Source organism: Mytilus edulis, chromosome 1 (assembly GCF_963676685.1).
Source record: "Mytilus edulis chromosome 1, xbMytEdul2.2, whole genome shotgun sequence".
Classification (NCBI taxonomy): Eukaryota; Metazoa; Mollusca; class Bivalvia; order Mytilida; family Mytilidae; genus Mytilus; species Mytilus edulis.
The window spans coordinates 25,096,695-25,109,453 of NC_092344.1; the positions used below are offsets into that span (position 1 = coordinate 25,096,695).

Here is a 12,759-nt window from a genome sequence, read left to right on the forward strand (position 1 = left end):
TCTCCCTACATTTATCAACATTTGTGATTCTTTTCTTCCCAAATTAATGACGTTTTCCCTTGACCTTTTTTCCGTGAACCTATTGAACATAACTCTGAACTATATCCCATCAATACATCAGTTCTACATATTAGAACACCTTCGATTAATACAAAAGACATTTCGTATTCAGATATTACAGACGTCAACATTATTTTAACTATCAACCCAAATACATTTCATTCGTTAATTTTCTACATATTTTAGATTGGCCTAAATATATAATTCAAACTGATCCTCTTCGTCTAACTATTATTGATATCAATATTGATTTTTATACCAATGTCCATTTATGACCTTGTTATTACAAGTTTAGAAATGTCATACCATAATTTATAAAAGGTTTTGATACAAAAAGAGACAGATGATGGAAGTGGGATTAATCTGTATTAAATTTGACAGTAAGTGATCGGTGATATAAAAATCTTTATTTTGTAGCGAAATTAAAATTACCTTTGGTTACACTTCTGAAGATAATTTGTAGTTAACGAATAATGATAAGTTTGCTTCATTTATTCTGTTTGGATAAATAGACTTTCTAATAAAGAAAATCTTTAATTTGTAGCGAATTTCAAATATTTTTTTATTACATATCTGAAGCTAATTTATAGTTAACGATTATAAGATTAATCTATCAAAAAATAAACTATCATTTAACCAATCATATAATTATATGTCAGTAGCTAGTAATTTAAAACATTTCTACAGTACATTGGCGTCCAGTAACACTCTTTTTATCAAACGAAATGGACACCTGTCTGCGTGATTTAATAGCGTGATTCGCCAAGGTAACCAATTAACTGACGCGATGAGACTATCATACGAGTGAAAGATTTAGCTATTTATAACACCAGGTTCAATCCACCATTTTCTACACAAGAAAATGTCTGTACTAAGTCAGGAATATGATAGTTGTTATCCATTAGTTTGATGTGTTTAAGCTTTTGATTTAGCCATTTAATAAAAAAATATTAAGTAAAAACATCTGTACTACAAATCTGACAAATTTTCTTTTTGATTGGTTTATTTCTATAAATGGAAAATCCCAAGTTTCTCAGTAACAATACAAATTTATAACCGCCTTACTTTCTATGTTAAATTCTGCAACTTCAATTTTTTTTTTTTTTTATTTTGGCTCTTCTACGACCTAGTTTAACGTGTTGTTATCTAGGTCTCTGAGTTTTATAAAGAACTCAATATATAACCTGTTAAAAAAGGCTTACTCTGATGATATGTATGATTTATATATTTTTTTACTGCGGATATGTACACAAAAAACATAAACGTCGAACTCCTTTAAACATGAAAACTCAAATTTTATTTGATCAAAAGCTTTTTAACTATCTCATCGAAATACCATATTGTACCATTTTGGCTGCCCTTATTTGACAATACAACATTTTAAGTAAAATAATATGTACCACAAATCTGACAAATTTTCTTTTTCATTGGTTTATTTCTATAAATTGGAATTAAATAAATTTGTTTTCCGAATCAACGAAGAAAAACAAGAATTTGTTTTACAAAATTCTGGAACTAATGAACACTTCTTGAGTGAAAGAGTAAACCCTAACCTTGTCAAAACCTGTAGCATAACTTAAACCAACCTCCTACACTCAAACTCTCTCTCTCCTCACTCGACTGCAATGCCCCCCCCCCCCTTGAGTTACTGAAAACCTGTCATCAATATATAATGTATTCAGTACATTTAATTTCCTTAAATATGATGTTACACACATCCTTATTGACTGGTATATGAATGGGCTTGCTTTCCAACCAAAGGCCAATGTTCTGTAAGTCATTTAAAATCTTATTTGTGCTATCCCAAAACAAACAAGCACCTCTCTGGCGTATTCCCGAATTTCCAAAATTTCCAAAATTTCGTGGTCTGCCCTTATAACCATTAAATCCACCTGAATATGGTGGTTGCAAGTAAGGCATATCATTGTATGGGTACACACAAGGAGCCTGGTATGGGGGTATGAATTATGCAATGGTGAATCTTCAGGTTTGGGAGTAGTTATTTCCCTTTTCTCAAACTTCTCAGGTTGCTTTTCTTTTAAAACACAAAGAAGAGATGTTTAATTTTAACTGACGTGTTAGCTCTTCAAATGTATCAGCATCATCATGATTAACCCGTCTTGCAGCTTTAGAAAGTTCCTCCAGAGTAAGTAATATAGGTGAATTACTAGGACTACCTTGCAGACAATACTGTTGTTGTCACCACTACTCTGCACATTATAAATAAATATTTCATCTACTTGGCCTCTTGCTCATTTAAAATTTTTATATTGTCTATTGTCATTCTCAAATTATATGACCTCTTGTCATTCTAATATCATATGGCCTTTTGCCATTTAAAAATCAAAATATATACCTTCACTTATAAAGTATCACGATTGGCCTGAGCGGTCAGCAGCCGGTTGTACGAAAGTGTCATTAGCTTAATTAGTCAAACCCGATATGAATTTTATTGACCCGATAAATTCTGTATTAAGACGGTTGTACACTGTGTAACGAATTTATCCTGATTTTGTTATATTACATATTATTATATTCAAATTCAATAATAGGACAATATCAACCAAATATATTAAAGATATTAAATCTAAAACTGTAATTTTTTTTCAAATATTAGGACTATTTAAAGCAATTCAAATTATATTTTTTTTATTAGGTCAGTGGTATAAGGTATATTCAATTGACGTAATAAATAAGGGAGATAATTCCAATTGACATGATAAACTTGTATATATATAGAGACTATGAATCTATTGCATTTTTATTTTTAGCAATCCAGTCAAAACAGTTATGAGTGCTGTGGCAAGTTGTAAAGTTTAAACCATTTTCTAAGTTTGTGTGGTGTTGCCAATTTCAACATACCAGTTTATACATGGGCTTCATATACAGATAAAACAAAAAATGGGTACATTCAGAAAATAAAAGAAGTTGTTCAAGCTGTCGTGGGTACTCTATTCAGGAATGAAACAGAAGTTGTTCTTCAAGATGTTTATTCATCAGTTAATGGGTGCAATATTCAACCAGCTGAAACTGAGACAGATTGTATAATTATAGTAGATGCTTTGACTGAATCTTATAGCAAGGCAGAGTCATGGCAATTGAAGAGCCAGATGTTATCAGTCTTGTCAAAAACTTTGTCATTTCAAGGGATGTCTCAAAAGATTCCTGGCATCACAGAGTATAGATATTACATCGCCAAAAAACACTCAGCAGTTTATGAATGTGCTTTACCTCCACCTAATACAGAGCATCACAGACAGAAAATGGACCCACACAGGCTTGATACTTTTTCAGATTTTATAACATCATCCCACATCATAAAAGATTTGCCATTTGGTGAGAGAAAAATGAGATTGTCTAGTGGGAAAATTATTGAAACACCCAATGTGATACGATGCATGGTACCAGCTGCAATTATTCAGCAGTTCAAACAGTATTGTGCTGAAAATGAAGAGATACCATTAGGTGAGGGTTTTTTTAATACCTGTTTTTTTTGCCATGACAGCTTGAACCACTTCATTTATTTTGTAAATGTACCCATTTATATTATTTCATCTGTAAATCAATGTATATGTAATCCATTTATAAACTGGTATTTTGAAGTTTGTAACACAAAAAAAACTTAGAAAATAATATAATCTCTCAAACTATCCATAGCCATCAGCTATTGTGACTTGATTGCTAAAAATAGAAAATATACAAGAGACTCATTTCTAATTTAGAAGAGTGAGTTAATCTTTAGTAAAAGATATATATGAAAAGCAATACAAATTATTTTGTATGCATCATATTTGTTTGTTGTGGGACATTCTTTTAATTTATATTACAACACTCTATTACTTTTCAGGAGACAGTACAATATTTAAAATTCTTACTGAATGTACAGCAAATGTAAGAACAGCTTTTGAGGGAATAGATTACTTTATTGCTGAAGGAGGAAGGGCTTTTCAGGTTAGGTTACCATAATCACATTACTTTGATTTCAATGCACGGGATTTATAGACTTATTATATTATAGTTGGGACTTATAATCAATGATAATATGAAATATGGGATTTATGGACCCAGTTTATTATAGTTGGGACTAATAATATGAAACATTTGAACTACAAAATATATGTTTATCATAATGACTGAGGAAATCGGTCCGTCCTCCTGTACAATTTTTATATCCGCAAATTCTCTTAAATGTAGTTGACAGAATTTTATGAAATTTTCACTCCATCTTTTTCATCTTTCCAACTATTTTTTTGACAAATTGTTTTAGGGGTGATCTAGTCATGGACTTTGTCTTTATTTAAAGAATACCCAATTGTATTCACAGCTCCACCTATACTAATCATGGGTAGTAATTGAAAACGTCTTAGCCTTAGGTTTTCATTCATATACTTATATATATTGATATTTAAAAACATTTTTGTTGGATAATTCTCACAAAATCAACTTAAAAAAATAACTTTCTTCTGCCTATCAATATCCAAATTTGCAATCTGGTATTGTTGACGGTTTTGCTTAATCTTTATAGGATATCTGTAATGTTGTCCAAGAGTTGTGTCGAGTCGGTGCACTGACAGATCAAAGAGCAAAGGATTATGCAGAAATTGTTCAAGATGGTAAAAGATATTTGAAAACAGATTTCAAGGTAAAAAATATCAATCAACTTTTTTAAAGAAAGGATTGGGATATGTTTCGAAGACACAGAGACCCATAATTGAACAGCAGAAACGTGCATAAATGTGAAAAACCATGGATATTATATATATATACAACTTGTCTAAACATCAACCCAACAATGTTAGATCTGTAAATTTGCTTTCGCAAATTTTTTTTGTTCTTCCCTCGCCGGGATTCGAACCCATGCTACTGAGATATCGTGACACCTAATTGCCTGCATTGTAGCCGTCCCGCTAGACCACATGACCACCTGGGCTTCACAATAATAAAGCTTTCTTTGGCCGTGTGTTACCTTTCTTCATCAGTCTTAATCTAGCGTCTTACTACAGTCCATGATATAATATATTCGAACCCATGCATCCCGGCGAGGGAAGAACCAAAAATTTGCGAAAGCAAATTTACAGATCTAACATTGTTGGGTTGATGTTTAGACGAGTTGTATATACATTATGTACACAGCCATGTATCACCATCATTGATGGCGATCCGATGGATACATCTGTTGTAGGGTTGTCACTGACTCAGACGTACTTATATATATATATATATACAACTCTTCTAAACATCAACCCAACAATGTTAGATCTGTAAATTTGCTTTCGCAAATTTTTGGTTCTTCCCTCGCCGGGATTTGAACCCATGCTTCTGTGATATCGTGTCACCAAACCGCCTGCACTGCAGCCGTCCCACTAGACCACACGACCACCTGGGCTCTCAAAAAAGAGCTTTCGCTGGCATATATATATATATATATATATGGCAAAAGTGAATATAATAAAAAAAAATCACAAATTGCAACACAAACAAACGATATCCAACTCCCGCCACATGTTCTCCAATATATGCAGCCTGCTAATAATGTCTAGAACATAGAAATATCAATAGATCAAAAGGGAACAGCACCATGTCAAAGTATCTGAACATACTTTTATTTGTAAATTTTCCATTTCTGTTTCTCAGGAGGAAAAAGGTTTCTGAGAGTACGTAAAATTAGAATTGGCCATTAATGAACAGATGCCAAAAAATACCACACAACTCGTCATAAGCAAAGGGTAAAAATGCTTATGCAATGGCCTGTAACTGCACTGATGAAATAATGTATGATATATATATAAATATATATTAATACGTTTTTACGTGGATCAACATTGCATTACATTTTTGATTGAGTTTGTGTTTTGTGATTTCTTGTTAACTATTATAATGAGTTTAGACAGATTAGATAAATCAGTAATGGCTTCATAAAAAGGGACAAAAACTACCTTTATATATACAAACAAGCATTTGTCAAGGTATGACAAAAAAATATTTGTATATATATATATATATATTTCAGGTTCACATTTCTGAACTGGCAACTGTTCCTGATCATTGCAGAATATTTGCACTTAGCGACAAAGAAGAAGCATTTAGTTGCTTATGTGGTCATAATCATGACACGGTTTGCAACAACTGTGAGCAAATTTCTGAATTGTTATCATCATTAAACAGCCTGATTGCTAACAGTGATCTGATAGAAAAAGAAGACTGCAGGGATGATTACAAATACAAACTATCCCAGGCTCAAACCAATATTTTCAGCTGGAAGACACATATTCTAAAAACATGCCATCAAGAGAAAGCCAAAACAGAAATTATGAACACCATGGGTCCAAATGACATTTTGATAGTTCTTGATTGGGCGATGAAGTTCCTTCCACGAAGGTACAGAGAAGACCAGAGCAATTGGTTTGCTACACGAAGTCTTTCTTGGCATATAGGTGTAGCTTTTCGTCGAAGAAATGTTATTGAAAGTTTAGCTTTCAACCATATTTTCAATGGCCAAATACCACAAGACTCGTATGCAACATCTGCAGTCATCCTTGATATAGTCAATGATCTGAAAGAACAAGACAACAGCTTAGACAACATCCATCTATGGTCAGACAATGCTAGCTGTTACAAAAGCTCAGACACAATATATGCTTTGTATTGTAGTAAGGTTGTAACCTCATATGACTTCTGTGAAGCACAGAGTGGAAAGGGAACATGTGACGGAACAGCAGCAACACTGAAATCAAGCATAAGGAGATACATTAACCAAGGGAATGATGTCTTGACAGCAACACAGATGAAAGAAGTAAGTAAATGTCTACATTATATATCATGATTTCTGCAACAGCATCAATCTTGTATATATATATATATATATACCGTTAAATTGTTGACATAATCTAATTAAAACTGTTAACACATTTTAGTTCACCTATTACACTTTTTTTTATTAAATCTCCATACTTGTATTATAAAAAACTTCAGTCAGGTTTTGTTGCTACAGAAAAATAGCTTTAGTTTGTCATATCTAGATTTTTATATGTAGCTGGAACTTTTTCTAATTTCTTGTTTTAACATTTTGTTTCGAATAATTGTATTTGGTTATATATGTGCACAACACAATGAAATTATCATCCAATTTGATTTACTTATTTTGTTCAATTTTACATTGTAGGCAATAGAAAAAAAAACTCCAAAAAAGTGCACTATGTAGTTAAAGTGGTTGAAACTAACTCTAGTGCTACACAACCTCACAAGAAAGTTCAAATTCCATCTATATCAGCCATGAATAACTTTGAGTTTGTTGAAAATGGTGTAAAAGTCTGGAGACACTACAAGCTTGGAGCAGGTAATCTTGAATTGAACAAGTGCCAAAGTAACGCAGTCCCATAACAAATTTTGGGGAGAGAGGCTAGGTTCAATATTGAAGTATTTATGTTAAGTGTGCCTTTTCATCCTCTGCTTCTTGTAGCAGGTGGTTTAAAGTAAAGGGACTGTAGTTGTGTCCTAAACCTAAAAATGAATGGGAACAACCTTAGGTGTTGCAGGAAAATAAGCAGATCCTGATTCTTGCCAGATTTGAGAAAAAAGGGATAAGGAGGAATAGCTCAAATAAAGGACCAAATTATCAAATATAATCTTAAATGGAACCGAAACTACCTCACTCATAAAATTGAGAATGGAAATGAGGAATGTGTCAAAGAGACAACAACCTGACCATAGAAAAAACAACAATAGAAGGTCACAAGTCATGACTGTCTAAAGCACAATACCTGTTTTAAGCAATCAAGGGCACAGCACATTGTCAAATAACAGTTAGATGTAAAAGTGAAAATTAAGTGGAGACCAGGCGATACTTTAGTTTTCAAATTCTAATTTGCCTCTGACATTTGTATATATGATCAATAGTAAGTCAGAATAACAAAAAACATACATACATTGTTGAAGGCCGTCAGGTGACCTATAGTTTTTAATTTCTGTGTCATTTTATGTTTTGTTGGGAGTTGTCTTATTCATAGCATCATACCACATCTTTTTTTTTTATATATATAGACAATTCTTGCTTAGTGTCTTTAGATGTCAGGCTTAGCTGTATTTCTACAGGGCTGAGAAACAGGTGTAATGCAAGCCTCATCAAGCTATTACTCCTGTTGAGTCTAGTACAAATCCAGCTGATATTTAAAGACAAAACAATTATTGTCTTTAACCTGCAATTAATTTGTTACTTTTTTTTTCTAATCCAATCATTGAATATGTTTTTGAAAGAAATCAATATGACTTAAACACGTACCACAATTAGGACCCCAAATTGAACTGTGATGTTAACAGTAATTGGTCATAACCATTCATTCGCGACAGGAGCAGGATACAAAGAGACCACATTGTCATCTACTATACATAAACATATATATATATTACTTCATATTATCTGTACAACTGTATTAGTATGGTTTAAAGGTCGATAGTAGAATAATTGTCTGTATAATGTGTATCCTTTATCAGTTTTTTAAGCCTTTTTGCATTTTTTGCTTTATCCTTTGCAGGTAAACTTGTACCATTAAACCAGGAAGATGTCACTGTGCCTAAATTGAGAATCATTGAAAACCCAAGTGAAATAGTTGACTTCCATCCTCTTGTACAGTCGTCATCATCAGTAGCATCATCATCAACAACAGCAGCATCATCTTCATCATCTTCATCAACCCACCAAAGTGAAGACATATTTACATGTACTAATGATGGATGCACTGCATCTTTTAACTCTCATCAGAGCTTTCTTACAAATTGACGAAAGGTACGTATGCTTGACGAATCATACGTAAGACTCGTTTTAGGGATCCTTTATTTTGACATATTTAAATAATAGTCGTGGAACTTCGAACAATTATCGTGCATGCAACGACACTTATTAAATTGGATTTTTCTTGAGATATATTTAGGATTTCGGGAAGTACGATAGGTTATAATATGATTATTGATACCACCAGGTCGGAGGAGACGACACTACAAAATATTCTAGATATAGAGTAGTCAGACGACAAAATGCCCCTAGAAGACTAACAACCGGCCCCTCCCCCACTCTTCAATATTACAATGTTGCACTGTTTAACCTAAGAAAATGTCAAAGCAAATACATTGTCTTCTTCCCTAACAGAAACATAAATACTTTCTTGATTCAAAAATTGCAACGCTCAAAATAATAAAATGAAAATGAAGAAAAAAAGATGATCTTCATACTATGTAATATGCTGGTGCTCGTTTCATAACTTTTGAATCATCGCCTCTTTCCTGGTAATTCTATATTTGTATATATGATACACCGGAGCAATGTAACGGTTATTTAAGCGTATAACTGCGTTTTGCCTATAGTCCTGAACATTTATGAAATATTAGCCACTGAACGATAAGTGACAACTTCGCGTCTATCTTCCAAACATGTGTACTGTTAAATCGTCATTATAAAATCCACAATATATATGGTGCTAAAATTGTTGATTTCTTTTCTTTATATACAAAGTCTTTTGTTCTAGATTTATTCAACATTACTTTTTAAAAACATTGTTGCATCATTTTTTAGCAAATCTCGATATTCCACTTTGACAATTTACTGAAACTTTACTGTAACAATAAGAAATAAATGTGAATCTTGTCGTTAAATTTAGACTAACGTACTTCAATAATGTCATTAAAATGTTAATCGTGAATCTGTGCTTAAAAAATTCCCGCGGAAATGTGTGTACGCATGGTTAACGTAAGTAACGTATCGGACGTAAGTGTATTTGACACTATTTTTCTCTGTTTGATTATATTAAAATCGTGTATTATTTGCGATATTATTTTTCTGTTTAAAATAAACTTGATTTAGAAAAGAATGCCGTTTTACTGGATAAAACAAGAACTCTTTTAACTGTTATTGTAAAAATGAAATAAGTGCTCCCTTTACGTTCGTTCGTACCTTTCGTCAATTTGTAAGAACGCTCTGTAAGGACTTTAACAACCATTCAATTCTGGACAACTGTGAAATTCATTCAGAAAGAGTCAGTGAAGCATATGTGCTGAAGACTAAATATGTTGACAAATTAGCAGAATCCCAAGTAAATTCAAAAGAAATTACTCTCACAGGAAACTGTGGTGAAATGGAAGGGGAACACCATCTATCCCGTGGTTGGGCAATAAAAACTGACAGAAAAAATAAGAGATTTAGTGACAATCAGAAGAACTTTTTGATAGAAAGGTTTAACAAAGGACTTCAAACAGGGCATAAGGAAGACCCTGAAAATGTTGCCGTAGTGATGAGGAGCGTGAAAAATGCAGATGGGACCAGAAGATTTTCAATTGAAGAGTTTCTCACTCCACAGCAAATAACAAGTGTTTTTTCTAGACACTGTAGAAAGAATGGAGCATTGAGGGAACAAGCAATTTCTGACATTGAGTTCTTTGCTAAACTGATTGAACAGATACTCATGAATTTTTACTTTGAACTGTGTTAACTATAAAAAAACAATGCCATTTTTTTCATGAAATTTAACACTAATGTAGAATCAACATTAAGACAAGTTTCAGGAATATCCTCCTAACCTATTTTTTTTTTTTAATAATTTGAAAACCTGAAAATTTTTTATTTCTTCTTCAAGATATATAGAATTTTGACTGAACTTTGAAACTATGTTACTATAAATAGATAAAAATCCTGGTCTATTGTTTTTATGATATGTTCAACATAAGAAACTTTCACATTGACAGAATTTACAGAAATATTCTACCCTTTTTTGAGAGGGCTGAAGAACTTTGTAGAAAAAAAACTTCAATAAATGGAATTTCAATCGAACTTCAGAAGTAGGACCCTATAAACATGATAAATCGGAAAAAAATACCCTTTCAATTTTTTTTCTGAAATATTCAACTTAAGTTACTTTAACATTAAGCAAAGTTTCAGGAATACATACACTATCATGTGGGATTTTTTTTTATTTTTAAGAATAATTTAAAGAAAAAATAATAAAAATTTTGGTTTTTCACGAAATAGAATTTTGACCAAACTGTCGAACTAAAACATGATAAATTGGAAAAAATATCCAATCCAATTTCTTTATGAAATGTTCAAATTAAGGTTCTTGAACGATAAGAAGAGTTCAGAAATACATGACCCTGTGGCTTTTTTTGAGAATAATTTGAAAAATGGTCAAAATTTGTTTTTTTCCAGAAATGGAGTGATGCCTGAATTTCAGAACAATTTTTCTATAAATCAGAAAAAAATACCCAATCCAATTTTGTTGTAGAAATGTTCAACTTAATTTACTTTAACATTAAGCAAAGTTTCAGAAATACACTACCCGCAGTACCCTGTGGGTTTTTAAAAAAACAATTTGAAAAAATGGTAAAAATTTGGGTTTTCCAGAATCAAATTTTGCCTAAATTTCAGAACGATTTTTCAAAAAATCAGATAAAAACTACCCAATCCATTTTTTTCTGAGATGTTCAACTTAGGTTACTGAAACATTAAGCAAAGTTTCAATAAAACACTACCCTGTCGCTTTTTTTACAGGAATATTTGAAAAATGGTAAAAATTTGGGTTTTTCCAGAATAAAATTTTGCCTCCTCATTGGAACGATTTTATTTTTCTATAAATCGGGAAAAAATACTCAATTATTTTTTTTGGCAGAAATGTTCAACTTAAGTTACTTTAACCTTCAGCCAGGTTTCAGAAATATGCTACCCTTTGGGTTTTTTAAAAAATATTTTGAAAATTGGTAAAAATATGGGTTTTTCCAGAAATTGAATTTTGTCTCATCTTCGGAACGATTTTTCTATAAATCCCCAAAAATACCCAATCCAATTTTTTAATAAATTCTTTAACATATATAATTGAAACATGATAACAAGTTTTAAGATTTTTCTACACTGCAATTTTCATAGAGAATAATTTGAAAAATGATGAAAATCTCTTTTTTCCAGAAATGGAGTTTTGGAGAAAGTACCCTATTTAGAGACCATTAAAAAAAATTTGTTATTCGACTTGTCACTTTATACTTTTTATTTTATAGTAACAGAAATGCCGTTTATGAACATAAATGTCATGCAATAGTTCTTGTTTTGTGTTTATGCTTTGAAAGAAATGTTTCAAATTTGACAAAATCTTAGTATTTTTTCCAGAAAATGAGCAGAAATATCAAAAAATGGTTGCCCGTCACCCATGGCAACCATGAAATGAATTTAGAAAAAAAATACTTTATTTTATAAATTAGTATTACTAAGCAAACATGTGACAAGAATTTCAATTAATTCTGAGACATGCCATTTCTGAGTACTTTGATAACTCTTTGACAGTTATGTAGAATTGCTCTTAAGTATCCAGCTTTTCTTTGCACCTAGTTCGGACATAAGTATTACCGTAGAACATCTGTAAGGAAGTGAAGTAGACTGTCCGACTCAATCTTTGGAACTACTTGAAAAAAAAAAATAAGCCGAAAAACACCCTGTTTTTTTTTATCTCAAGTAGACCATAGCTACCCAGCTTCTCTCTCTGCACCTAGTGCGGACAACACTTTTGACGTAGATCATTTTTAAGAACTTTTCTGTAAGGTAGAAGTGTATGGTGTCAGACACAAACTTTTGACCTATTCTAAGACAAAAAAACTTAGCCGTAGAACACCTTGTGTTTTTTACTTAAGTAGACCATAGCAACCCAGCTAAACCTAGTGCGGCAAAAA

At 32.0% G+C, this 12,759-nt stretch overlaps 1 protein-coding gene across 1 annotated transcript; it reads left to right on the forward strand.

Moving 5' to 3' along the window:
- The first annotated feature begins 2,166 nt into the window (after window positions 1-2,166).
- On the forward strand, window positions 2,167-12,133 carry LOC139486398 (uncharacterized). Its single transcript, XM_071271610.1, has 7 exons — window positions 2,167-2,206; window positions 2,950-3,525; window positions 3,908-4,011; window positions 4,586-4,702; window positions 6,071-6,857; window positions 7,223-7,396; window positions 8,592-12,133. The coding sequence occupies exons 1-7, from the start codon at window positions 2,167-2,169 to the stop codon at window positions 8,834-8,836; spliced, it is 2,043 nt and encodes a 680-aa protein (XP_071127711.1). The 3' UTR covers window positions 8,837-12,133.
- Window positions 12,134-12,759: the final 626 nt, after the last annotated feature.

Bases quoted from the DNA above. Each gene is read 5' to 3' on its own strand.
- LOC139486398 (XM_071271610.1), top strand. From the start codon at position 2,167: ATGATTAACCCGTCTTGCAGCTTTAGAAAGTTCCTCCAGA. The intron at 3,526-3,907 runs GTGAGGGTTTTT...ATTACTTTTCAG, and splicing joins AAATGAAGAGATACCATTAG to GAGACAGTACAATATTTAAA. The intron at 7,397-8,591 runs GTAATCTTGAAT...TATCCTTTGCAG, and splicing joins ACACTACAAGCTTGGAGCAG to GTAAACTTGTACCATTAAAC.